Source organism: Nycticebus coucang, chromosome 11 (genome assembly GCF_027406575.1).
Source record: "Nycticebus coucang isolate mNycCou1 chromosome 11, mNycCou1.pri, whole genome shotgun sequence".
NCBI classification, from domain to species: Eukaryota; Metazoa; Chordata; class Mammalia; order Primates; family Lorisidae; genus Nycticebus; species Nycticebus coucang.
The window spans coordinates 103,365,298-103,392,729 of record NC_069790.1 but is presented as its reverse complement, the minus strand read 5'-3'; the positions used below and the strand labels follow the sequence as shown (position 1 = coordinate 103,392,729).

The 27,432-nt window shown below is 51.1% G+C and overlaps 1 protein-coding gene across 1 annotated transcript in view; it reads left to right on the top strand.

Moving 5' to 3' along the window:
• PLXNA4 (plexin A4) overlaps positions 1-27,432 on the top strand; it is a 442,851-nt gene that overhangs the window by 350,141 nt on the left and 65,278 nt on the right. The window contains exons 11-19 of the mRNA XM_053553499.1: positions 4,800-4,896; positions 5,306-5,500; positions 9,114-9,261; positions 14,416-14,533; positions 21,270-21,406; positions 22,604-22,768; positions 25,646-25,739; positions 26,228-26,467; positions 27,101-27,247. Coding sequence (XP_053409474.1) covers positions 4,800-4,896; positions 5,306-5,500; positions 9,114-9,261; positions 14,416-14,533; positions 21,270-21,406; positions 22,604-22,768; positions 25,646-25,739; positions 26,228-26,467; positions 27,101-27,247 — 1,341 coding nt within the window. The remainder of the gene's footprint in view (positions 1-4,799; positions 4,897-5,305; positions 5,501-9,113; positions 9,262-14,415; positions 14,534-21,269; positions 21,407-22,603; positions 22,769-25,645; positions 25,740-26,227; positions 26,468-27,100; positions 27,248-27,432) is intronic.

The window sequence follows — 27,432 nt, the reverse complement described above, 5'->3', positions numbered from 1 at the left end:
CCATATACTCCTCTGTGGTACCCCTACAGGGTACCTGGTGCTGGCACCGGGTCAGCACCATGGGAAGAAGGGTGCCACTGAGCCTCAGAGTGGCATCTGTTTGTCTGATGTTGCATTCTTGGGATTCAGCAGGTCACACAACTCCTCACGTGAGAATTTCACATCTGGAAGCCTAATGCCCCAGGGTGCAACAGACAATTCTTCTGGCTGTTGGTGACACTGGGGCTGGAGGCCTGGAGCCTGATGCCCCACCACCAGGGAGAGGCCTGACTCCAGAGGAGTCCCCTCTACCTAACAGGACCCACTGGAATCACATGGTTTGGGAGGGCTCAGCTCCAAGTTTTCCTAGATGCCTCCTTTTTCTTTAGGGGCTGTGAGGTTCCAGTTTAAATGCTGCTCTGAGCCAGGATGTGGCTTGCCACCAAGTGACATTTAAAAAAGAAATCTCTGGGCCATTATCAGGGCAAGCCTCCCCCACCAAAGTCATAGAAAACAAGGTACCATTAGACAGAGGCAGAGAGAATTTCTACTTGATGCTGTTACAGGTGGGGTCTTCAAGGCCCAGAGAGGGCAAGTGACCATGCCAAGGTCACACAACAAGTACAAACCTGAAACAAAACCAAGTTTCACAATACACCCCTTATCACAGATTGGGCGATCAACAGCAGCAGAGAACTCCTTACCCCAGCATTGGCGTCATTGCCAGAAACAGGGTCTGCTTGGCCCCCAGAGAGGGTTTTACGGAAGAAGAAATTGATTTATGGTCTGAAATCCATGAGCAGTCTGGAAGGGGGTTATCTAACAGAGAAACCCCTGGATCTGTGACTGCAGAAAGATGACAAAGGAGGTAGCAGAGCAGAGAAAGAAGAGGAGACACAGGAAAACTCAGTATGGGCAATATGCTGGACGGCCTGGGTGGTGGAGGGGCCCCCAGCCCCACTCTGTGGGGTAGGTCCTGGCAGCAGCCTCCACTGGCTGATGGGAGGAGGGCAGGGCAGGCCCACAGGCAGCAGCTGGGAGGAGCAACTGTGGGCATCCATGGCCTACTTTAGATCAAGGCTCCAGGAAAATGTCAAGTGCTGCTAATAATAGTGCCCCACCACCACCTCTCTAGCATAGGCAGTCACAAGAGCGAGTGGGCTGCAAAGGGCATCTGGTTGGTTAGAGTGCTGGCCCTGAACTTTCATAGGCCACTCTGGCCTCACCTTTTCTTTGGCCACTTTACTTTTTACCACATGCAAAACAGCGCTGGGGAGAGCAATAGGAAGAGAACCGCCCCTCTCCCTCCTTTCCTGGACCACGGGCTGAGACGGGTCTGTTGAGCCCTTTAGAGTCACAGAGGTGGACACAGCGCACCTGCTGGTTTCCTGTGTCTGTTGTGTTGTTCCCATTAATTTGTCCCAATGGTTATATTTTTCAGCAAAATATCTGAGAGCTCAGGACAAGGGAGTGATTAGAAGCAAGAATGTCTCAGTTCTATAGAGATATCCTCTCACTTTAGGAGCAGCACCCAGGGCTCACACTTTCCCAAGGCCATGGAGAAAGTCTATTAGCCTAGCCATGGTAGACAGACTCTGACTGTGATACTCAACCTCCTGGCCTCCAGGAGCCTTTAACTTGTCCTCCCTTAGCACTGAGCTTTGCACAGATTAACTGCCTACTGATTACAGACAGCTGATAAATGCTAAATGGAGTGGAGGGTGGGGTTATAGAGCCAGTGATCCAGGCTCCCCAGCTGTCTGAGAAAGCAGAGGAGACGCCCCCGCCCCACCCCTCCATATGACAGAGATTTCTCTAACGACCTAAGGGAGGTGGGGCACCTGGGGTCAATTATTTCTGTAATATTTCATAGTTGTGATCCCAAGATTGGGAGAAAAAGAAAGCAGTGTTCAGCACATTTGATCTTTCTGGCCTTTTTTATTTTCAATTTCCTTCAAGAGGAAAATTCGTGCATGCACACACATGCACAGCAGAGTGCTAAGTGTTCTCACATGCATATGTCCCCACATGCCTCCAGGGTCTGGCACATGAACACTGAGCACGTGGCTGCTGTTGTTATTACACACAGACACACAGGGAACTCAGATGGACCTTTGCACAGTGTCCCCAAGTACACACATGGATTAAAATGCACAATATATCTGAGCGCTTACACAGGCGTTGTGCTCAGAGCATTCTACGCATGAACTTGAATCCTTACAACGTTCTGTGAGCTGTGCACTATTTTAAATTCCCACTTTACCAAGGGGGAAACTGAGCCTTGTATCATTTGCTCACAGTCACACAGCTGATCACTGGCAGGACCATTCTGTAGCACCGTGTGTGTCTGGTGTGTGTGCATTTATGGGCACAGGGATGACACGGAAATGTGTGCTAACCTCTTCTCAGGTCACACGCAAATAATTTGTGCCCATGAACACTTACACATGCATGTACACATGCAGAAGTATTTTGCCTTTGTTTCTGGGGGTTTAAGTCCTTCCTGAGAAAAAGCTTAAAGATCTGTTGATCTTCAGCCAACACACCCCTACTCACTGCCTGCTGGGGCCAGGCCAGACCCAGGCCTGAGAGCAGAAGCCAGACTCCAGTCCTGGCCCGGCTACCAGCAGCAGCCCTGTGAGAGGCTGAAGCTCTGCCCACCCCAGCACAGCCTCTGGGAGATCAGAGGGTATCAGGCTGGGGCCAGAACAACCAGCCCTTCCCACTCTAGTGGCAGCCCTGCCCATCTTTCCCCATGGGGACCTCTGAGGAAAGAGGGGAAATGGCTGGAAGAGGGATCAGGAAGGGAGGCTTGGATGTGTGCGCTCTCTCACTCTCTCTCTCCCACCCCATACACACACACACACATAAGGGAGGGGACCCCTCTCCCTACACACCTCTCCCTCCTCTAGGGCAGTCACCCACCCACTTTCTTCTCCAGCTGTAGCCAGCACCAGGATCACAGGGATGCTCTTTCAAAAAGCTCCTACCTCCAGAGAGTCCCATTCAGCAGGTTGGGGTGGGCCCTGCAACCTGTACTTTCGTAGGCCCCCTAGGTGACTCTGATGACAGAGTCCCCACACCACTCTGACAGCACCAGTGAAAAGGTTTTCTGAGAAAACTCAGGACAACTCAGGATGACCCAGCCTGCCATGTACACAGAGACTTCATCTCTGGGGAGTCCATCCTGAGTTACACAGTGACTGAAGTTTCCACCGCTATTCCTGAGGGGCAAGGAAGCCCTGGCCCGGGTGGCCTCCCCCACAGGAGAGAGCCTCTGTGTGAGCGTGGAACAAACCACCTCCATTGTGGGAATGGGGTGCTGCCTGGCCTGGGCCTGTATCACCAGGGAGTGAGTTAAAAATTCTGTACTTGAAGGCAGAGTGTGAGGAAGGCCGGAGCATGTCTGCTTCTGCTGTTGTCCGGGGCATGGCACAGCATGTTCACTGGGGAGGGCATTCTGCAACTCTGAATTCAGGGCGATGTCCTAGTCCGAGGATTGTAACGTCTCCTTTAGCAGCTTCTAGGAACTGGCTGAAGACCTATCCCTGCCCAGTGGCAGAGGCCTGGACAGTAGCCCCTTAGGATCCTCCCAGGCGTATATTCCCACCACCTTCCTATGCGCGAAGGTGCTTTGGTACCCCCCTCTGCCCCCAGACTCAGCCTCTTCAAATTTTAACTCTGAGTTAAAAGAGTTCTTGGGCTCTTCAAACACAGCTTCAACCCAGCCCCCTGGACTAACCCCTTTCACCACATCACCAGCCCTTTCTCTGCAGAAAATCTGTCTCAATACCATCCCTCTTTCCCAGCCCCTGCGGTGGGTGGGGTGGGATGGGATGGTGCAGAGTCTGATAATGAGAAAATCGCCAGGTAGGGGTTGAAAATGCTACCAAGGGCAGTCTCTGTGTTCCCTCCACTCACCCTCTATCCCTGGGGCTAAGGAAGGGTCTGCTGTCCCGAAGGCAGATGGGGCAGGCATGCTGGGGACTGCCCCTCCACCGACACCCCAGACACACCTTCCTGCTCCTCACCCTCCACCCCAGCCTTAGCCAGGCCAGGTCAGGCATGGCAGCAGGGTGCCAGGGGACAATATGCAAACCTACGGGCAGCCCCCAAAGGCGGCAGCCAGGCAGAAATCTGGGCCTGTAACCAGCTGTGACCCCTCCAGCCTTCCCACTGCCCCCCTTTATTTATTAGTCTCCGCAGTGCTGCCCGTGTCTTGGTCACCTCTCTCTAGGTCTTAAGTAGGGAATCCACCTACCCTGCACATTTCTTGGAAATTCGTTTTCTGATCTAATTGCACCCACCACAGGACCTAGTGGCCAGGGCTGCCCTGGGCAACCAGGAAGGAAATGGGCTCCTCTCTCCATTAAGTGTCCCAGGAAAGCCCAGCAGAGTGGAACAGGCCTCCTCACTGAGGCCCACAGGAGTGACTGATCACCCCGCTGCTGAGCCGTACCCACATGGGCTCAGAGCCCAGGTCCCACCCAAGCCCTTTGCTCCACGCTGCTTGTGCATACAAGCCTGTGTATGCACACATGTGCATACAGGTGTGTGTGTGTGTGTGTGTGTGTGTGAGCACCCGTGCATACAGATGTGTGTACAGGCCTCTGCATACCGGTGTGTGTGTGTGTGGGCACTCGTGCATACAGGTGTGTGCATGCAGGCTTTGGTGTGCACTCGTGTGCACACACTCAGACATAGGCACACCTGCACGGTCTTCGCCAGTCCTTAGCCCTGTGAGCCCTTGAGGGCCCAGGTCGCCCTGGAAATCTCTGTGACCCTGCTTTCTCCTTCCCTCCTGCCCTGGCTGGCTGCAGTATTCCTATGAAGGCATGGAGATCAACAACCTGCCCGTGGAGCTGACAGTTGTGTGGAACGGGCACTTCAGCATCGACAACCCAGCTCAGAACAAAGGTGGGGGAGGGCTGGCCCTGGTGGGGGAGGCCAGGGAGGGAGGAAGCAGCCCTGCCCCGGCAGGTGCATTCTGCCCCCACTTCCCAGTAGCTGTCCCTCTGAGTCCCCTTCATAGCCTCTCCACTGTCCACACCTCCCAGTTACCTATTGGCTTCTGGTAGGAACGTGGCAGGAGTAGGACTCGGGGGAAGGGCTGCTGAGTGCTGAGAGTGCGCAGAGGTTCGTGACTGCCCCACGCAGTTCCTCCGCTCAGGCCTGGCATTTCTTTCTTCTCTGCGTCAGAAGGGCTGCGGGGGCACAGCTGCCCTGGTGTCCTACCACCCAGGTTGGGACTGCGCTCCTTGTCCCTCTCCTGCCCCTCCCAGCCCCACCCTGCCCCACAGCACCCCTTGCCCTCTGCCCCCTGCAGTTCACTTGTACAAGTGTGGAGCCATGCGTGAGAGCTGTGGGCTATGCCTCAAGGCCGACCCGGACTTTGCGTGTGGCTGGTGCCAGGGCCCAGGCCAGTGCACCCTGCGCCAGCACTGCCCAGCCCAGGAGAGCCGCTGGCTGGAGCTGTCGGGTGCCAACAGCAAGTGTACAAACCCCCGCATCACGGAGGTAAGTGGGGTTGGGCCTCCAGCCCGAGTGGGCATGCCCGGAACCACTGCACCACACCCTGCTGGGGCCAGGGCCAAGAAACTGCCCAGCCATGGCGTCGGTCACCACAGCGGTCCATGGGCTGCACTCAGTTGTTCCTCCGGGTCAAGCAAGGGAGAAGGTCACCATGGAGAGGACTTAGCACTCTCCCAAAGCAAGCTCTAAACCTTTGCAGTGACAGCACCATCTTTATGTCTTGAGTTGTCAGGCAAAGGAACCCACAGTTCAGGATGGAACACAGTTCAGGAGGACCATGGGGACACAGGCTGTGGAGCAGAGACCCAGTGAGGGGCACAGGGATGAGGCAAACCTGCAGATATTTGGGTCACAGAGAGCAGGGTTTGAATCCAGGACCCACCAGCTAACTGCTGGGCGCTCAGGGATAATTCATCACTGTCTCCTCATCTCAGCATCCTCATCTGCGCCGTGGGTCTGAGCACCCATCTCACAGGGGAGGCACGAGAATTACATGCATGTACACGTGTGCATACAAAGTGCCCTCGTGCTGTGTCCAGCCCTTGGGACCCTCCTCATTCATCGTCATTGACATCACTGCCAGGTGTGACTGAGCCAAGGGAATCGCTGTCTCTGGGGTTGATTTAGTAGCCCCATCCCTTCACGTCCCCACTCCCAGCAGAAAGACCACCAGCTACTGCCCTCCTCTGTGGCTGGGGTCCCTTACTTCCCCCTTAAAATAAGGAGGGGTGCATGTCTCTGCGTTCCTCCACAGCGGGACCAGGTCTTACCTCTGTGCCTCTAGCACAGGGCTCAGCACGTAGTAGGTATTCCAGCACTCTTTGGGTGCTGGTGATGCTGGTGGGGCAGCCAGGGCAGGGCAGAGAGAGGAGAAGAAGGAAGCTCAGGCTCTACCTCAGTGAGCAGTGGGACACACTGGTCGCCGGCTTTGTGCGCAGTTTCACAAATGCACACATCTCCTGATGACCTAACAAGAGAGTCACAATCACAAGCCTTCTGTGTGTGTGGTACCTTCCAGCGTGCACAGACCCTCATACCCACCATCTTATCTGTCCTCACAACCATCTGTTTGTTTTGTTAGGTTTCTGGGGCTGCCCTCACAAAGCACCACAAACTAGGCAGTTTGAGCAACAAAAATGTAATGTCTGGCAGTTCTACAGACAGATGTCCAAGGTCAAGTTGATAGCAGGTGGGTTCCTGCGAGGGCTGGAGAAAGAATCTGTTCCAGGTCTTCTCCATGGGGGGCGTCTGCCCTCCTCCATCTCTGTGCCCAAAGTTCCTCTTGTCATGGGGTCACATTGTACTAAAGCTCACCTAAATGACCTCACTTAAACTTGATTGCCTCTGTAAAGACTGTCTTCAAATAGGTCACACACTGATGTAAGTACTAAGCGTTAGTACTTCAGTGTGTGAATTTAGGGGAAGCACCATTCAAACCTGTAATTCCTGCCAAGGCCAAGGGTATTATCAACCCTCCCCAGACAGAGACCAGTGCTCAGAAAGGCATGTTAATTCTACCCAAAATGCAGTTAATGGTGCTGAGGCCCAGGTCTCTTGTGATTCTTAGATGGATGTTCTCCTGTACCGCAGCTGTAAGACCTGGCCCCACGCTCACCAGTTGTGCCCATGCACCAGGGATGTGTAAAAGCAGGAAGGGTCTTGGCTTTTGTGAGTGAACAGCCTCACCCAACAAAGTGCCTCTTGGGGTGGCCCTCACAATGTGCCCACATGTCAGCCCTCCACCTCCCACATTCTTGGTCACTGGATGCTGAGGGTTTTGGTCTCAGCCCCCATGTCAGTCTCCTGCACGTGATTCTCCAGATGGGGAAGAATATTTGCACATTTAACCTGCAGAATGACCAGGAGACAGGTGGCCATCTCCTCTCCCCACTGCCCCAGCCCCACAGCCTGCCATCACTCTCTTCCCACCCCTCTCTCTCACGCCTGCACCTCCTCTGTGGAACCGCTGCTCCCAGAGCCCATAATGAGAAACCCTCCCTGGAGGCTGCCACACGCGGCAGCTAATGGTGTGTCTGGTGCAATTGGTGGGGCTTGATTTTTTCTTGGCCTGGGCCCAATAAAATCACAGGGAGGAGATGGCAAATTAAACAACTCTCCCTGCGTCGGAGGCTGTTTACTGCCTGCTTGCTGGTATCAGCCCTGGGGAACCTGGGGAACTGAGGACCGGGCCAGAGATAAAATGCCTTCTTTATGATGACAAAATAGGGTTAGAGTATCACGGGGACACTGCTGTCAGGTGCCACAAGCGCTTTGGGGACCAGCTGGGCAGGCATTTGGGAAGAACATACACTGCCCCTCCCTCCCTGCCTTATCCACATCTGTCCGTCTCGTCACACAGAAAGGGGCCCGGATCTCCGGGAAAGCCGTTTCTCTATTACAACAGGGATGTGCTTGTGCAAATGCAAGTGGGCGTGCCCACTCACAGCATGCCCACCTGCAAACAGGATAAGTGGAGGAGGCAGGAGGTAGCCTCACCTGGAAAATCTGTCACTGGGACAGCCCCAGATACCTCCCCCACCTGTCACCCTCACCCCGGGATGGTGTCCTCAGCTGTGACCACAGCTGTGACCCACAGGATGGGGAGAGGAGGGTATGCTGCAAGGGCTTCTTGCATGCAGCCCCACTGGCATTGGCCAGGATCCAGGCTGCTGCTCAGAGGCACAGGAATGGGGGCCAGCCCTCCTCCAGTCTACAAAGTATGGCATGTCACCATGAGACGCGCTAACTGTACATGCCTCCTGACGTTCCAATCATGGGTTCCTCATGCTGCTGGTGACCTCTTAGGAGGGAAAGCCAGTCATTTTGGCCATTGAATGAGGGTAAAGTCCAAATTGAACCCAAATTCCTGAGCCACCAAGCCAATTCATGAAGGCAAAAGGGTTGTAAGAAATGCTCATGCAATTCCAGAAAGATGTTTGGATAGTGACAACCTTTGAAGTGACAATTCAAGACATAAAGGTGGTGCTGTCACTGTAGAGGCCACAGGGAGAGATGAGACATGGTCCCAGCTCACAGAGACTCAGGATTGGAAGGTGGGGGAGTGGGGGGCTGCAAGAGGGAAGGATGAGGAACAAGACACCAGTAATTGTGACTCTGTGAGTGGCATAAAGATGGGGCTTTGGAATTTTCAGTGGGGAGAAAGATAATGGGGGTCTGGGAAGTGGCATTTGAAAAGGGTCTTGAAAGGTAGGTAGGATTACTGTGAGGGTGGAGGGCTCTGGGTGGATAGGAGGGATTTTGGTTTTCCTTGAGAGTGGAACAAACACAAACAAACACCAGAAGGCTTTGACCCCAGTTTTCTGCGAATGACCCAGTAGCATTGCTGGTCACGCTGCATCCCCCTCATCTCTTCTGGAAAATGAGAAAATGTTCCGCGGGCTTTGGACACTGTTCCTAAGACCACACACAGACAAGGGCCATTTCACCCCAAGTCATCCCAGACTTTGGGTGTCCCCATGAACTTGGGCCCATGTAGGGATTAGGTCCCATGAGAGAAGAGCCAGCAGCATCCCACCACCATCGGCAAGTGAGTGAGGGCTACGTATCGGTGTCCAATCATCTGTTTTCCCACCTCCAGATAGTCCCAGTGACAGGCCCCCGGGAAGGGGGCACCAAGGTCACCATCCGAGGGGAAAACCTGGGTCTGGAATTCCGTGACATCGCCTCGCACGTCAAGGTGGCCGGTGTGGAGTGCAGCCCTTTGGTGGACGGCTACATCCCTGCAGAGCAGTGAGTGAAGGCACCTGAGACATGGGAGGAGGGCAGGGCCAGAAAGACAAGTCAGTGTCAGGGGCTTCCTGCTCAAGAACAAGTAACCTCAGAACTTGCAGTGCGGGAAAGAGGAGAATGCCCTCATATTCTCAGAGTTTAACTCCTCGCCCGAGAAAGGAGCCAGCTGCCATGTTAGGGGGAGTGTAGAGAGAGAGAGAAATACCTGGGAGAGAGGAGTGACTGCCACCATCTTGGAGTATGAGGGTGGAGATGAGCCAGAACAAAATTAAAATCTGCAAAAGAAGTGTGAGTTCAGTTCCCTCTGCTGCCTCTCACTCCCCTGCCACATCCCCCCAAACCACGAAGCTGATCCTGTGCTATCCTCTATGGAGACTGCAAATGAAATCCCACACCCATTCTCAGGCCTGTGGCTACTTTGGATTATTTTTCTCTTTGCAAAGGTGGCTAGCCCACTGCAAGGGTCATTCAACAATGACCTTGGCCTATAACCCACCTAGTGCGGGAATCGTGTCTTGCCTTGTAAATAAGTAAGCACCATTTTCCAGCCCAGCACACCCAACTATGGAATGTTTACTAGCACAATCAAATCTATATTCTGTCCCATCTTTGTTGCCCCAGCTAGAGTAAAACCTTGCCCTTGTCCTGTATGTGTAAGTTATGGACTCTTCATAAGCCCTCCCTTAGGTCTGGCAGTGTAGTTTCCATTTCCACTTGCTGGGTCTTGCCCAGATTTAGTGACTCAGAGCCATCAGTGCTGCTGTCCTCAATTTTCCCTAATTTCCATCAGGATCTTCCCAAGGCACTCAGAGTATATCGGATGATTTAAGGACCGGGTCTCAGTAGGACTCTCCTTCCTGCTCCATCATTGCTTACAAAAAGATCTTTTTTTGGTTCCTTTAACTTTTAGAGGCATTTCTAGAACAAAACCAGAGTAGGTTGCTGATGATATATTTGGGGAATTTTTAAATATCTTGCTTTAAGCCTACACATCCAGATATTAAAAGTTTTATTATAAAGTCATATTGTGATCCTATACGGTATCCCAAAAGTTGCCCCTGAAGTTACCATACATAGGAAAAAAAATGGTAGCTAACTGTACCTTTCTTTACAAAACACTCATTACAAAATTTACAAAGAGGCAGTCAACACATAGAGAATATTATGTAAAATTTTATAATGAATATTTTATAAATAAAGGTATGTTTAGCTACAATTTCCTATTTTCCCTATGTATGCTGACTTTTGGGACACCCTGTAGTTCCATCAGTACAATAACATAGAACATCCAGATAAAGAATCTTGATATATAAAAATTTAGTATATGATAAAAGTTGTATTTAAAATCAGCAAGGATGGCTCAGTGCCTATAGCTCAGCAGCTAGGGCGGCAGCCACATACACCGGGACTGGTAGGTTCGAACCCAACCCAGGCCTGCCAAACAACAATAACAACTACAACCAAAAAATAGCCAGGCGTTATGGCAGGCACCTGTAGTCCCAGCTACTTTGGAGGCTGAGGCAAGAGAAACACTTAAGGCCGAGAGTTTGAGTTTGCTGTGAGCTGTGACGCCACGGCACTCTACCCAGGGCAACATGGTGAGACTCTGTCTCAAAAATAAATAAATAAAATAAAATAAACAAGGAAAGGTGAGATCATTCAAAAATGGGTACTAGTTTTCTCTGGAAAAAAGACAGTATCAGACCTATATTTTGCATCGTGCACCAAAATAAATCCCAGATGGATTCAAGCATTAAGTTTAAAGAAATGTAACTGTGAAAACATTAGAAGAAAATACAAGAGAAAATTTACTTGATCTCAAAAAGAGGAAGGTGTCTAAGTATAATGGTAAAAGAAGAAATTATAAATAAAAAGATGAGGGAGTTTAAGTATATAAATCTTTAAAATATGTGCATCAAATATTATTATAAGCAAAATATAAATGTGAATGCTAAGCTGGGAAGATGGTTATACTCTTTTACAGATAATAGATACTTTTTCTTTTTCTTTTTTTTTTTGAGACAGAGTCTTGCTTTGTCACCCTCAGTAGAGTGCTGTGGGATCACAGCTCACAGCAACCTCAAATTCTTGGGCCCAAGAGATTCTCTTGCCTCAGTCTCTCTAGCAGCTAGGACTACAGGCACCCGCCACAACGCCTGGGTATTTTTTTGTTGCTGTTATCATTGTTGTTCAGCTGGCCCAGGCCCAGTTTGAACCCGCCAGCTTGGGTGTATGTGGCCGGCACCCTACCAACTGAGATACAGGCACCGCCAATACTTTTTCTCAGTGTATTAGGCGAAGACCACAAAATGAGCAAAGGGGATTTAAGTATCTTGTGATATACCATTCACAAGATATTCAAAGAACCAAACATCATATGGAAAAAAATGTTTAACAGAAGTAGTAATAATGAAATACCAATTAAAGCAATGGGGAACAGTTTTAAAAAGTGGCTGCCCAGTGCACAAGAGAGGGAAGGAAGGGAAGGCGTGGGAAGTAGCTGACTTCTTTACACATGGTGGGAGGGTAAATTGGGACAAACTTTCTGGAAGGCAATTAGGAAATATGTGTCAAAATTCTTTAGCCTGGCCATCACACTTCTAGAACATTCCCTAAATAACAAGACTGCACAAATGTTTATTTGCAAGAATGCTTATTTCAGCCTTATTAATAATAGTAAAAATTCAGAAGCAATTTACATGTCTAGAAATAGAAAATTCAATCAATTATTGTGTATGCACAAGATAGTAAACTACACAGCCATTAAGTCTGATATTAGAGAAGAATAAGGAATCATGGCCAAGCATATACTGAGGCTTATTAGGCAAGAACCCAAGTTACTAAGTAGAATAAAAAGTTGCTAATTAATTTTGTAAAAGAAAATCAAGACTGGATAGATATACACTCCAATGTGGACAGTGGATATTTCTGAGCAGTGTAGTTGGTTGGGAGGGTATATGTATGACAAAGACTTTTACATACTTTCCATATTTTATTTACATCAAACCTGTATTAATTATGTCATTTGGACAGAAAGTTACGTATTTTACAGGACCTTTACTCAGAAGTTTTTTCCGAGAGAAATGCAAAACCTAGAAACCATAAAGTAAAAGAACCAATTTCACCACGCAGATACTTTAAAGTTGTACACAGCAAAAGACATTGGAGACACAGTTGAAAGATGACAAAGGAAGAGAAAATAATTGCACTATTTATAACCCGTGAAAGGTAATAACTCCTAATTCAGAAGTTCCTACCAAAAGATACATCAGCAAAACAGAGAGGGCTTCAGCAGAGAAGTCGAAGAAAAGACTACATAAGAGTAGAAAGAAAAAAACACACATGAAAGCGGGTGTGACCTCACTAGTAATCAGGGAAATTAAAATTAAAATGTTATGTCTTTTCCCTATTATAATAGAAAAATTTTCAAAGGATGGCTAATATCTAGTTGGGGGAAAAGAGTGGACCGCTGATAAAAGTGTAAATCGGGACAGCCTTCTTAGAACATCATTTGCCTTTACCTGTCAAATGTGAAATCCACAAACTGTTTGACCCAGTAAGTTCCCTCCTTAAGAATCTATTCTAATAAATACACAGTGCAGAAGGGTGTGTGCCTAAGTTGGTTCATTTTGCAGAATTATTCAGAGGAGGAGACAAATCAGGATAATTACTGTTTATCCGTAGAAGGATGGTTATTCATAAATGATGGGACAGTCATATTGTGAAATACCAGGAGCTGCTAAAGACAGTAAACTAAAGCTGGGTCTCCGTGATATGAGGAAAGTCCGTGCTATAGTGTGAGTAAAAACGGGCGTTTACAACAGTAGGTTTATTAGGTTTTGCTTTATCTTAAAAAGGACCTATATCTTTCTCTCCTTACATGCGTGTTTGTATGTAATTGTATGTATGTGTGTAACATTTATGTTTAAGTGTGTGTGTGCATATAAAACATAACTATACAGGTACATGTGTATGCACACAAATACATGTACTTGGGCAAGTTGCTTAACTTTCTGTACCTCAGTTTCTTTATTTGTAAAATGGGGAAATACAAGGTCTAACAATGAAGTTTGAGACCTCATCCTGAATATCATTATAGTCACTTTTAAAGTCCTCCCCTTGGGAAGCCACCCACCAACACGGGTGCCTAGTCCACCTTTGGAAGCTATTTTGGAACTCATTTTCCAGCATAACCATCAGAGCTGTCATCGTATGGCACACAAAAACATGCAATGACAATAATGAACGTCACTCAACAAGACACCACCAGACATTGACACAAACGCAGCTGTGAGACTCTGATATACCAAGGTGATGAAACTTAGTTGTCAGACCTTGGAGGATGGCAGCTCCGATGGGCATTCCAGAAAAAGAGTTCCAAAATTGCTTTGCAGGGGGGACGAGGTGCTGGTGGTGGTGCGCAGCTTCCCTAGGGGAGGACTTCCAAGGTGACAGTGGTGGTGTTCAGCAATGCGGTCTGTAGCCCTTTTTCTAGGATGAGCTCACGGACTTGTCAGACCTCGCATATGTGTCTATGTCTGCAAGACTATAAATACCAAATTTTCGAGTAGCTGGGGGGGAAGAAAAAGGCACCCCCTCCTTACTGCCACGCTTCTGTATTGTTTGTTTTTAAAGGGTATGAACATTTTTTAAATTAAAGCAATCAAAGTTTTTAAAAGGGGAAAGTTTTAAACACACACATGTATTTCCTCAGCCAGCCTGGAAGCTGGAGCTGGCTGGGCGCAGAGGAGCACTTCACTGAGGCACCCCAAGCCTTGAGAGGTCTAGGTGAGGACCCCAAAGAGCTTAGGTCAGCTCCAAGTTTTATGCTTGACTTGCTTGGAGCCTTGGGTAGGTCACTTTACCTCTCCGGGCTCTGCCAGCTCTATTCCCTGAGCTGTGGCCAAATCCTCCCATCTAGTTAACAATTGAGAGGATAATCATGAATTAGGGACCAAGCGACTGAGGTCAAAACATAGGACCCCCACTTCTAGGGTCCCTCAACATTTCCTCCTGCAGGGAACAATCAGGTTCCCTGAACTTTACCACCTTCTCCCTGCAATTCCTGAGATGTTACGGCAGGGTCGGTGCTATGAGGCACAGGGTCGTACCTGGGAGTCCTGTGACCCACAGGGTCCCCTCTCCTCCCTGCAGGATCGTGTGTGAGATGGGGGAAGCCAAGCCCAGCCAGCATGCAGGCTTTGTGGAGATCTGCGTGGCCGTGTGTCGGCCCGAGTTCATGGCCCGGTCCTCACAGCTCTACTACTTCATGGTGAGTCCTGGCCACCCACAGCCTGCCAGGGTGCTGCTCACAAACCTCATGACCATGATTGCCAGGTCCCTGCAGACCACTGTGGGCCAATCCAGGGCAAGAAACCCCAGGAAAGGCCCCTTAAATTCATGGGAGTCCTGGAATCAAATCCAGCCCTCTCTGTGCCTCACTGTGTGGCTACAGGTAAGTTGCTGAGGCTCTCGGGCCCAGGGTCCCCATGTGGCTGGGTGGCACAGCAGGCAGGGAGAACATGGAGTGGAGCCTGGGCTCTGCCACTTCCTCCCTGGGTGGACTCGGGCAACTTACTCGATATTTCATGCCTCAGCATCTTCATTTTGTAAAACGGGGATAATACAAACATCTACCCCACAATCTTGTGAAAATTACATAGAATGTGTTTTTCACACACACTTCTAGTATCGTTTCCTTTTATTATTTCTATGATTGCCAACATCACTTCTGCTCCCTGGCCTATCCCTGGTGCTCATGGCCCATCATCCCATCACCTTCACTCCCCCATTCACCCCAACGTCTCAGTCCATTTTCTGCTTCTGTAGCAGATTACCTGGGACTGAGTGATTTATAAAGAAAAGACGTTTATTTGGCTCATGGTCCCAGAGGCCGGGAAGTCCAGGAATGAGGATGTGCATCTGGGGAGGGCCCTCTGGCTGAGCCATCTCATTCACAGTAGAAGGGGGAAGGGCAAGAGAGTCGTCAAAAAGAGAGGGCCAGACTCACTTTTGGAACAAGCCCACTCTCGTGGTAATGGACCGACTCCTGTGGTGGGGACGTCAATCGCCTCTCAAAGGTCGTGCACCACAGCACTGTTGCATTGGGGATTAAGCTTCCAACACATGGGTGGGGGGCACATTCAAAGCACCTATTCACTCACCATCATCCCATCCCATGGCCTCCTTACCCCTCCCCACATCTCATTCCCCCAGCCGGCCACCTGCCACCTCCTTCCACCCACCTCTCAGTCACCAGCCCTTCCCCATCCCAGCGCCCCCCCCCCGGGATCTCACCCCAATCCTCACATTCACTCCGGCTGGGCCCCTCCCATCCCTGGAAGCCCTGCCTGGCAGATGGTTCTGGGAGACAGGGCTTTGGGACCTTCTCAGCCTGTGATTACGGGATGGTGGAGACTTGAACACCTTCTCTGCCACTCATGGCCCTGAGCTGCTTTCAGAAGCTGGACGCCTGAAGTAAAGGGTTTTCTGCCTGGGCAGGAAGCGCCCTGGAACACGTCAGGGAAGTCCGGCTGCACCCTCTCTCTCCCTCCCTTCTTCACCAGTCTTCCCTTCCTCCTTCCTTCTCTCAGCTGCCCTCCTTCCATTTATCACCTTGCACGACACCTCTCACCAGGTCACTTGATACACTCTTGTTTGAGGTGAATCTTCTTTGAGTTGATGGCTCTGGCTCAGCCTACAGTCTAGGGGGGGAGACAAGACCCACCAGGCGTGAGAGTTTGAACACAGACTTGATGGGGTCAGGGTCGGGGCCACACCTCAGAGAGCTGGGAGTCTGCAGCTCATCTCCCCACCTCTGGACAGGGCTGGCTGCCACTGACACACAGGAAGTCGTATAAGGAAAACAACATTTGTATATGGTGGGTTCACAGAGGTGTCTTTTAAACAAACGTATTTGTTTAGGATTCAGACCCCCACTTTCTTCTGAAAGCACAGAAGTTATTTCTAGGCTAGACCCAATATACATTAAGATAACTTGTGATGAACATATGTATGTTTATACATAAGGCATGTATATATTTTGTATATTACATATACATAGAAAGAAAGAGAGATTGAGACCAGAGGTGACACTTGCCAGGTATTTGCTGGCTGGTATCAGCCATGAAATCTGGCTCTGAAATGACCTGGCAGCTGAGGCAAAATGGGGGGAAATGGCCACATGCCCACAGCAGGCCCTGAGCTTCCTCGGCCGGTTGACTGCCCAGAAGAGTTTTCTACCCTCTGGTCTTTGGCAGTGGCCCTGGATGAAGCCACTAGGGCGCTCTGACCTCATTAAGCTTTGAGCCTCAGCTGCCTCCATCTTGGGCTTCCAGACAGGTCTCTGCCTCTGCGGCCACATCAGGCCACAGCTGCCCGGGTGTCCCACCACCATCTCCATGGGGCCCACCTGGGCTGTCAGCTCCTTTAGACAGTGCATACTCCTCTCGTGGCCACCCCCTCAGTGGCCTGTCCCCTAGGCCTGCAGTGCTGGTGGGCTGTGGCTCAGCTTCCTTTAATTCCTGACATCAACCCAGCAGCATGTTCTGGAATCTTCCTTTTCCCATTCTCTTTGCCACCACAAGGGCCTCCTTACATCTTTTCCTTGCCTTTCTCTCTGAACCCCTTGTAGTCCGTCTCCCACTGCAGAAATGCCATTAGGAAGAGCTGAGGCTCTCATAGCCTATGAGATGTTGTCCAGGCTCCTGGCCTGGCCGCCCGCCATCCGGTCCCACTTCTCCAGCCTCTGCCTCCCCTGCTGGCCTCCCTTCCCCATCTTCTTCCCCTGGCTGACCAACCAGGGCCTCATTTCTCAGAGCCCTGAACATGCAGACCTGAGGTGCAGGTGCCCACAGCCCCTGAGACCCAGCCCTCACAGGGCCTCCATGGGTCCTCGCTGTGCCCTGCTCCTGCCAGAGTGGACCCCTCCCCCACTCCTGCAGAGACTAATTAAATCAACCTCTTCAGCATCTCCCCAGGCAATTCTGAAGTGCATCCTGGACTGATGACCCCGGCCTGCCGGGAAATGACAGTCCTGTGCCCTGTGCCCTCCGTTCTGTTTAATGCTTATAGCGCACCTGTGTGGCAGACATTGGACAGTCCCTCTGCTCTCAGGAAAGGTCTCCTCTTGCCCATGTGCTCATTTCTACCCCAGAGAGGGCTGTGGTTTAATGTAGGGCATTAAGGGAGGCTTCACTGAAGAAGCTGGATGGAGAGATAGGATTGGTACCAGGCAGAACAGGCTCTTCCACTTGTGGGAGGCTGTTCTAGGCAAGTGCAGCAAAGGACAGGAACAGAGGAAGGACAGGGAAGGGGAGGAGGACATGCTGGGGCAGGTAAGTCAGGGAAGGTGACACTGGGTGCCACAGGCAGTTAGGCTTTGGTCCCAGAGGCTCAGACTTGAATCCTTTTCTGTGTGAGGGGCCACATGCCTGTGCGGGAAGTCTTCCAGGGAGGAGGAATACTGGGAGGCTCCCCCCACAGAGCTCCCAGGAGTTCAGGGTGGGAGTAAGGGGCAGATATCCCCAGGGGTCTCCTCAGGAGTCCGGCAGGGACAAATCCCCCTCTGCCATGCTCTCCACCATCTCACAGCCCTCGCGGCCCACCTCCCCACCTTCCTACTCAGCAGGGCCACTCAGGGGCAGCACTCTTGGGGCCCCACACATGGAAGCTCCCAGCCCCCAGAGTCCTGGCACAGCTGAGGAGCCCCTCCCCAGTGCCAAGGTTAGGGGTTTCCCTCCACAATCAGGCCAGACTCTATGGGTTTATTCACCCCAAACCCAAATGCCAAGGCTCAGCATTCTGAGCTGTCACTGCTGTCTCCAGAGGTCTCCATGCAGGAATCATCCCCCACCTTCCCTCTACCTCCATCATGGAGCCAAGTGAAGAGGTGGCGAGTAATGCAGAATTTGATTTCCCATGCAAACCCACCGTGAAATATTTATGAAGCATGACTTGAATAATTAATAGTTTCTCACAACTCTAAAACATGTCTCCATAACATCCTCTCCCCACCCCGGAATCATTCCCCACCAGCTGGCCCCTGGATAGCACCACTGCAGGGCCCGCCGGGATTACTCACTTCTCTGCCTTCGAAGGCCCCTCAAGGCAGGCTGCCAGGAGCACCACCCCTATCTATTGTAACTTCCTTGGCTTTTCTTCCTTTTTAAAAATTTTACAATATTGGGTGGTGCCTATGGCTCAAGGAGTAGGGCGCCAGTCCCATATGCCAGAGGTGGTGGGTTCAAACCCAGCCCTGGCCAAAAACCAAAAAAAAAAAATTTTCACAATATTAAAATATTACAAATGTTTTTGTTCCATGGATATTGTCAAAGGAAAAGAAGGCATGGTCTGTGAAATACTTTGAAGAGATTTATCTGGAGCCAAATATGAGGACCATGGCCCGGAGCCACCCCCAAGAAGCCTTGAGCAGGTGGACTCACGGTGGTGCAGTTACAGTTTGGTTTTACACATTTCAGCAAGACAAGAATTACGAGTAAAGTCATAAATTAGTACACGAAAGGCATACATTGGATTGGCCCCAAAAAGTGGGACATCTCAAAGTCGGGGTGGGGTGAGAGTGGGGGGATGCGTATAAGTTATAGGTAGATTTAAAGATTTTTTTAGCTGACAATTGGCTGAAAGAGTTAGGCTCTGTCTATTAGGCCAGGAGTCACGGAAAGGAATGCTGAGTTAAGATAAAGGTCTTAATCAGAGACAAACCACAGGACAAGTGCCCAGACTCAAGTCGTTCGTTGTGAATATTGCAAACCTGCAGATAAGTCTTGCATAGCCTTAATCTATGTTAATGAGTCACAAAAGACATCTCTAAGAAGGCAGTGGACATGATGAAAATGTATGGTCATCTTTCTCAGCTAGCGACTCAGTTTTAGGAAATCCCGTCAGCCAAGAGGGGGTCCAGTCAGTCACCCACTTCAGAGGGCACCTTAGGATTTATTTCAGTTCACAGTGTCTTGTATAAATCTTGATTTTCACTGTATCTCTCTAGCACAATCCCTGACTTGAAGCCCATGTGCAAGGACTCTCTCTTTCTCTCTCACACTTTCTCTGCCCTCTCTGGGGAAGTCAGTGGTGCCCATTTAGAGACATACAAGCTACAGAACAAAAAAACTCTCAATGACCTTAGAGATAACCACTTTTTGGCCTACACCCTTGATCTTGTGACCAGGGAGGTTAAATGTCTTAACTGGAGTCACACAGCATGATCCAGGCAGATCTGAGAAGGAAGGCCTTTTTCCCCCAGCCTCATCCTACCATCTTCCTGGTCTTCATCTGAGCCAGGCACAGGTCCTTGGCTTAGCCCATGCTATAGGGAAGTGAGATCTGGGCTTCAGAGACAGGGCCCTGGCTGGGAGCTAGTTAAGGCAGGCCTGGGGCCGCAGTCAGCATGTGTCCCCAGACCAGGGCGATCATGTGCCAGGAGGCAGGTGGGCGGGCTCCACTGGGGCCTCTCTTCTTCTCTGGAGTGTCACTGATGGGGGCAACTCTGAGAGGAGGTGGCCAGCCTGCCGGCTCCAGCAGGTTGACTTTCTGGGCTGAATTCTTTAAGGGGGAGGTGGTTGGGGAAGGGAGAGAGAATCTTCATTTAAATGCAGATACAGGCTTCTCACCTGGGACTGAGGAAAGTTTTTCCATTAAAATGCTAATGAAAGAACAAACTGTAACTCCAAATCCCCAGCTGTCAAGGGCTTTTCTCCCCCTCCCGGCCTCCACCATGAACCCTGACTCCTCATTCGTCCCATTCTGGCCGAGGGCTACAGTCAGCCCTTGACAGCTACCAATCCTTTTTTCTTCTTTCCCCGAATTTCCCTGGAGCCCTCCCATCCCACTTCTCTGCCCCTGGGTGCTGTGACCAGCTTTCTGAAGAGTCCTGTGAAAGGGACAAGTCACCTTTCCAAGAACAGTCTCTGTAGACTGGAGAGTAGTTGAGAACCAGAGCTCTGGAGTCAGATCTCACTTGTGCCACTTTTTAGGTGTGTGATCTTGGAAAACTTACTTAGTATCTCTGAATCTCATCTGTAAAATAGGTAATAATACCTACTTGGTAGAACTGATTGGTGACTGAATTATATACACATGTATCTATTGCTACAGATGAAAAACAGCCTAACACTTAAAAAATCAGTACATGGAAGCTATTATTATTAATACACGAACTCTCAAGGTCCAGAATATTGCCTCGCTACACTGCTAAACAGAAAAAGAGAGAGAGAGAGAGATTTAAAGAGATTTAATTTGAGCTGAAGAGAGAGAGAGGGAGATTTTTAAAGAGATTTAATCTGAGCTGAACATGTGTGATCATGGCCCAGGGAGCCCAGCCCATCAAATCTTGACCAAGTGGTCCCAAGGTGGTGAGATGATGGTTTGTTTTATACATACCAGGGACACGGGGATTGCAGGTAAAATCACAAATCAATACATGGAAAGTGTACATTGGCCCAAAGAAGGATGGAGGTTTATAGTTTGTAGGTGGGTTCAGAGATCCTTCGATTTATAATGGTTAAAGAAATAAAGCTTTGTTTAAAGTATTGGAGTGTTTTAAATTAGGATAAGAAGTTAATCAAAGAAAGGCCTCAATAGCTAAGTGATCTGTTAAGCAAATTGATGCTTGGAGGTGATCTAACCTTTGCCCTCCACGGCCTTAGGTCTTGTTAGTAATTTATCCTCTTATTTGTCCCAGAGTCTGTTTTGTCACTCTTAGTGCTTCTGTTTGACATTAATGCTGGTCAGTTGTTCTATCTGAACTCTAAAAGGGAGGGGGCATAGGAGACATGGAACTCAGGTTTGGGGCTTTTCTAGGGTCCCTGGCCAAGAGGGGTTCCACTCAGATAGCAGGGTTCTTAGGATTTTATTTCAGTTCACAACACAATCCTAGCAAAACTGCCCTGACTCTAAATATTCCAGAAGGCGGCTGGGGCAGTAGGGGAGGGCCTCACGCCTGCCCCGAGCCTCCTCCACCCCTTCCTGGTGGTGTCCTTTCTACACAGACGCTGACTCTCTCAGACCTGAAGCCCAGTCGGGGGCCCATGTCTGGGGGCACCCAAGTGACCATCACCGGCACCAACCTAAATGCTGGCAGCAATGTGGTGGTGATGTTCGGGAAGCAGCCCTGCCTCTTCCACAGGTAACCCCCTCCCTGCAGCTCTGGGTGGGGCAGGGTTAGACAGGAGAATCACCTCGGGTCAGCTTGGGTGCCCTGTAGAGTGGGGCCAGGCTGCCAAAGGCAGGGACTTCCTATGCTAACTCCTTGGAAGCACCTCCTTTTCCCCACGGAAGTGGGTGTTTTCTTTAGGAGAGGACTTGGCTCAGTCTGGAGGCCTGTCCAGCTGTCCCACCTGGCAGGCCCATCATGCTCAGCCTCTTCATTTAGTGCCCATGGCACCCACTCTGCACGGCCCTGGGGTGGCTGGAACAGTTTGAACTCTACAACTAAAGCCTGTTCACCAGAATCAGGTCCTGTCCAGGAGCTGCAGAGCCAGCAGGGCCTGCTGAGAGCTGATGGGATCAGCAACCCATCAGGGTTGATCCCCCTGAGGGCAGTTGACTGTGCCTCCCCTGGTCCCACTGTGCAAAGAGCCTGCCATGAGCCAGCAGCCTAGAAGGAAGGAGTGAAGTCAGAGGTATTTCCAGTGAGGACTCAGGGAGATGTGGCCTGTGCCTACTACCCTCTGTTGACCTGGGGTTCTCTAGAGAGAAGATTTCTGCAGGAGCTATTTTAAGGGCTGGGACAGACCCCAAGTTAGACCAGGCCAGGTCATGCAGTGTTCAAGAAGCAATTATTCTGACACTTCTTAAAATGGTAAGGAAGACTTTATTCAGAACTGTTGCAATTGATCTCAAGACTGCCTCAATAGGGGAGAGAGATCAGGTCCATTGGATTTACAGCCAATAAGCAGAGTGGGGGTCAGGGGTGGAAATCACTAAAAGGAGGGCAGGCAGGGGTTAGGGGGCCCTTGCTAAACTGATGATAACTCTGGCCAGATGCAGGCCAGGGTGAGCAGACATCAAGACATGAAGAATTTGATCAGTTATCAGAAGTGATTACATATTAAATGCAGAGGAGGGGGTTCTTGCCAAACATATCTTGGTAAGATTCTTGCCAAGAACAGGGCTAGGCAGGCCAAAGACCCAAGTACAAGGCTAGGTTGAAAAGTGAACTCAGAGGAACCCATCCAAAGTTTGGTCAGGGAGAGCATCTTTGTCACTGGCCCTCAAGCTCTGTATCTAGGGCAGCGTTCACCCACGGCCTCTGAGGACCCGCGACCCAAGGCCACTGTCCTCTTCAACACTGAGGCACCCAGCTCTGTCTCCTTCCCTCCAGGCGATCTCCATCCTACATTATCTGCAACACCACGTCCTCAGATGAGGTGCTGGAGATGAAGGTGACAGTGCAGGTGGACAGGGCCAAGATCCACCAGGACCTGGTCTTCCAGTATGTGGAGGACCCGACCATCGTGCGCATTGAGCCAGAGTGGAGCATCGTCAGGTAGGAGCTGCCTGAGTGGATCTCAGTGTCTCCACACCTCAGTTTCCCCTCCTAACTCTCAAAGCTGAGGAGAGTTCTGGGGCCCTGGCTTGGGGGACTGATGAACTGGGTTTGGTTCCAAGCACCCCTAAATCAGGCCTTTGTACTGTGACTCCCTTCCCTCCACTGGAAGCATTCATGCAGGACCTGGCCTAGATGCCAAGCTCTGACCAATAAGATCCTACCTCCCCAGTTCAGGGACAGGCGCTGTGCTGGGGTCCCTGTCTCCTCCCCATAGTGATGACTGGGGGACCAGTGCACTATGCTCACTTCTGGCAAAAGTGGGCAATAACTCTTCAGGCTGGGGGTGAGGAGAGGGAGTCAGATTAGACTCAACTTCTTATTCTGCCCTGGCAGGAAGCCATGTCTCGGCCCCGCAAATCCCGACAGAACACCCCCGTCCCCTGTTCCGTGTTCTTGGAACCTCCTGATAGCCAGTTCTTGCCTCGGCAGGACCTCTAAATGTCTGTTTACATTATCTTTCCCTCCGCAGCAAACCCTCAAGGGCTGAGTTGGTGTCCTGTCCCCTGCTCTTTCTGGGTGCCCAGCACAGAGCCACTGAATCCTTTCCAGAGGGAGGGGACCAGGCATTGGATGCGGTTAGGGCCTGGGGCAGGGCCTGGGGACCCTGGGTGCTGATCCTTCCTAGTCGTTCACCTCCAACAGGTTGCACACTCTTCCTGGGCCTCCACCACTCTGGGGACTCCAGAGTCTCTAGTGTCTCTGGGTGGTGAGTCTCACTTCAGGAGAGGAGCTGCAGGTACATGGCAGGACACAGGGGCTGAGAAGGTGCTGCAGAGCCCCCTCTCTGCAAGGCTTGTGAGATCACTGGTAAAGCAACCTCAGGGGCTGCATGGGGATAGAACAAGGTCTTCTGCTCAGAGGAGGTATCTCAGCTCCACTGCTTACCAGCCTGGTGACCTCAGCTAACCTCCCAGAGCCGCTCACTTGCCACCCCTCACAGGCACTGAGGGAGTTAGAGAGGCAGAAAGGCACAGTGCACTGTCCATCCCTGCTGGGTTGACACCCCCCACCCCCCCGTCTGCTTCTGGGGGAGTAAGTAAGCAGTGCACACGGAAGTGGCCTCTATGCCATGAGGTGGGGCAGGGATGCACCCAGTCCAGGGGACAGCCTTTTAAACCAGAAGTCAGCAAACTGCAATCTGTGGGCCTAGTCTGGCTGGGCACTGCTCCTATAAAGTTTCATTGGCACACCGCCATGCTCATTCACACGCCTATTGTCCATAGCTGAGGAATTGCTACAGGGACCAAATGGACCATAAAGCCTAAAATGTTTACTACCTGGCTCTTTACAGAAAGAGTTTGCAACCCCCTGCTTTGAACCCAAAGAAGGGGAAACCACTGTCTGCTGAGCTGAGACTTACTTGTCCTCAGCAGTTGCTCACAGGCCCAAACCTTCTGAGCTTTAGCCTCGATTTAAAGCAGATGCAGAACATGGGGCACATGGGGGAGGCCTCGGGGGAGTGGGGTGCTCCTCCTGGCTGACCCCGGGTTGCTGGCATAACCCTGTGCCTCAGTCAGTGTACTCTGCAGCTCTCTGAGGAACTCTAAGCCTGGTCCAATTCAGTTCTTCCTTGTGCCATTGCTGCAGAAATGGAGCTGCTGTCCCCGCATCATCTTGCTCACATCACCATTACCATTTTGACACATTCTGGGGCTGTCAGTTTACCCCTGGGATTGGCTTCAGTTAACGAGCCAGTGCTAACGTGGGACTCTGCCCAAGCCATGATTTTGCCTCCTTGCCCAGCGGCCTGGGTTGCTAGCAAGCAGTGAGGGTGGACGTTTGGTAAATGCATGTCACGTTGGTGACTGAGAAGGTTGGAAAGATGGCTGCATGGCTGGACAAGCTCGTCTCCAGCACTGCCCTGGGCGGAGACGCCTCTCTGGGCTTCACTGGAATTTTCCTGTATGTGTGTGCATGTGCACAAGTATGCACATGCGTGTGTGTGTGTGGACATAGGGAGGGAGGTAACTGGCAGTATAAAGATGAGCAGGCGGACAGATGGGTAGAGACAAACGTGGGTGTGGGTGTCATGGCATAATAACTTGCTAGTGCAGGATTCTTCTTGAAGATGCTCCTTGCCTGGGGGTTAGCTTCTTCCTCACTTTTTTTTGAGTAGCTGCCAAGAATTCGATCCAGCAGAATGTTGCTCACCCCTCCCTGCCTGCTTCTTGACCAACCTAAGGATGGAAGGAGGGCACTGCCTCCCAGATGAACCTCCTAAGCCCTCCCCATCAGTGGTCCCATGCCAGCCAGGGTACAGGAGACAGGAGCCTCAGAGCTTCTGTGTTCCTGAAGGTTCCTGAGTTCCTGGGCCCTCTGCCTTTCCCAGCTCTCAGCCTGACTGAAGACTGCAGGGTGGAAATGTATAGTACAATCGCCCTGGGGGGCAGGCTGTGCCAAGCCCCTGCAGGGTCCAGGGGACGATCTAGAGCAAGGCTTCCATTAGGCCACGGCCAGTGGGGAAATAGTGCCAAGACTGGTGAGGAGCCCGGCACAGGTTTACGGAGAAGAAGCTGGCTCGGGTCAGAAGGACCTGGGGGTTTCTGTGGCCTGGGCCTCCATGAGGGGTCCACACCACAAATGTGCTCGGTGAAGGATGGCCATGGACAGCTGGCCATCACCGTCCTCCCCTCGGCTGCTGAGACGCTCACCCTTATAATTACTCAGTCAGCTTGTCATGCTTGTCCCCGTGAACATTACCATGCTGCCTGGTTATCACTGTCCTCACTGTCAAGGCTCAGCTCAATCAGCGTCATCATCAAGTACTTTTCCTATGCTTGTGATTTACACGCCTCCTCCTCTCTCCCGGGTTAGTGGGAACACGCCCATCGCCGTGTGGGGCACTCAGCTGGACCTCATACAGAACCCCCAGATCCGGGCCAAGCATGGAGGGAAGGAGCACATCAATGTGAGTCTGAGGCCCGGGCCCTGCTGCCCCTCTACAAGCTGCTTCCCCCTACAAGCTGCTTCCCCCCAGGGTGGGGGCCTCAAGGACTCAGGCAGCTCTGTCTGTACTGGGTGGCCACAGCCTATCGTACCTGCGTGCTGAGATGGTGGGATAGACATGAGGGTGATCTCACCTCTTGGGTGCAGGCATGGAGGAATGATACTGTAGGAGTTTCCAACCTTTCATTGCCTGATTTCTCCATTCTTCTGGTCCTATCCAACTGGTCCCTGCCACACTGACTGTGGGCAAAACTGGAGCTGGATGCCTCCCACAGAGCTTATTCCTGAGTGCCCCAGTGTGGGGTCTGGCTCTAGAGGTGCTGTGACCATCCACAGTCCTCTGACACTGATCATGGTATACCAAGGACCCCAGGAAGTCAGCATGTACACTGGGGTGGTGGGCATAGGGAGGACACCCTGCAAGGACCCCACCTCTTGCTTTCTCTGTAGATCTGTGAGGTTCTGAATGCTACTGAGATGACCTGCCAGGCTCCGGCCCTCGCTCTGAGTCCCGACCACCAATCTGACCTGACTGAGAGGCCTGAGGAGTTTGGCTTCATCCTGGACAATGTCCAGTCCCTGCTGATCCTCAATAAGACTAACTTCACCTACTATCCAAACCCAGTGTTTGAGGCCTTTGGACCCTCGGGAATCCTGGAGCTCAAGCCTGGCACGCCCATCATCCTAAAGGTGAGGGAGGGTGGGGTTGGCAGGTGGGGAGAAAGGAGGGCGCTGCTGCTAGTCACAGACGGAGGCCAGAAGTCACAGGCGCCTGCCACATTTCACAACCGGCATCTCTTGCAGAAGTTACAGCAAATCCCAGAGTCTGATAAATATTCTTTCTGCACCTGTGCTGGGAAGAAAATGTGCTTTACAGACCAGGTCCATGCAGGGCAGGCAGGTCCACCCTGGCTATTTGATTCCCAAGCTTTATTTGTCTCGAGAGACCAAAAACTGAGGTCAGAGGCGCATACTGCTTCCTCCCAGGCAGGCTTTTGCTAAGCACAGCATAGGGTTTCCTTGGAGCATGGATCACAAATTAATTTTAACTCATCTGACAACTTGAATCAACTAGTAATGACAGACTCCGACTCTGTGTTGAGAAAGCTTCTGAAGCTGCATTTGGGATAAACTGAAAATAGTACTTCAATTATTGATTTTCTGCAGGCAGGAAGGAGGGATGGTGATATATACACCAAGGATATTTTGGACTTGTCACTAGCTCACAAGCAGGACAGGGCCTCTGGGTGAGAGCACCTGGCAGTCAGCCAGTAGCTGTGGTCCTGACTCTGGGTGGGGAAATGGGGTTTCCTGTCCATCCAGGGCAAGAACTTGATCCCGCCTGTGGCCGGGGGCAACGTGAAGCTGAACTACACTGTGCTAGTTGGGGAGAAGCCGTGCACCGTGACCGTGTCGGATGTGCAGCTGCTCTGCGAGTCCCCTAACCTCATCGGCAGGCACAAAGTGATGGTGAGGCCAGCAGGACCCTGCCCCAGACGGAGTGGGTACCATGGGTGCATTTGTGAGTGGGCCGTCTCCACCCCAGGCCACCCGAGCGTTCCAGCCCACCGTGAACTTCCCTTGTGGCACCCTCACCCTTCAAGTTCCTTCCTCCTGTCCCACTTCCAAGCTTCTCTCTTCTGTATTGTCATTCT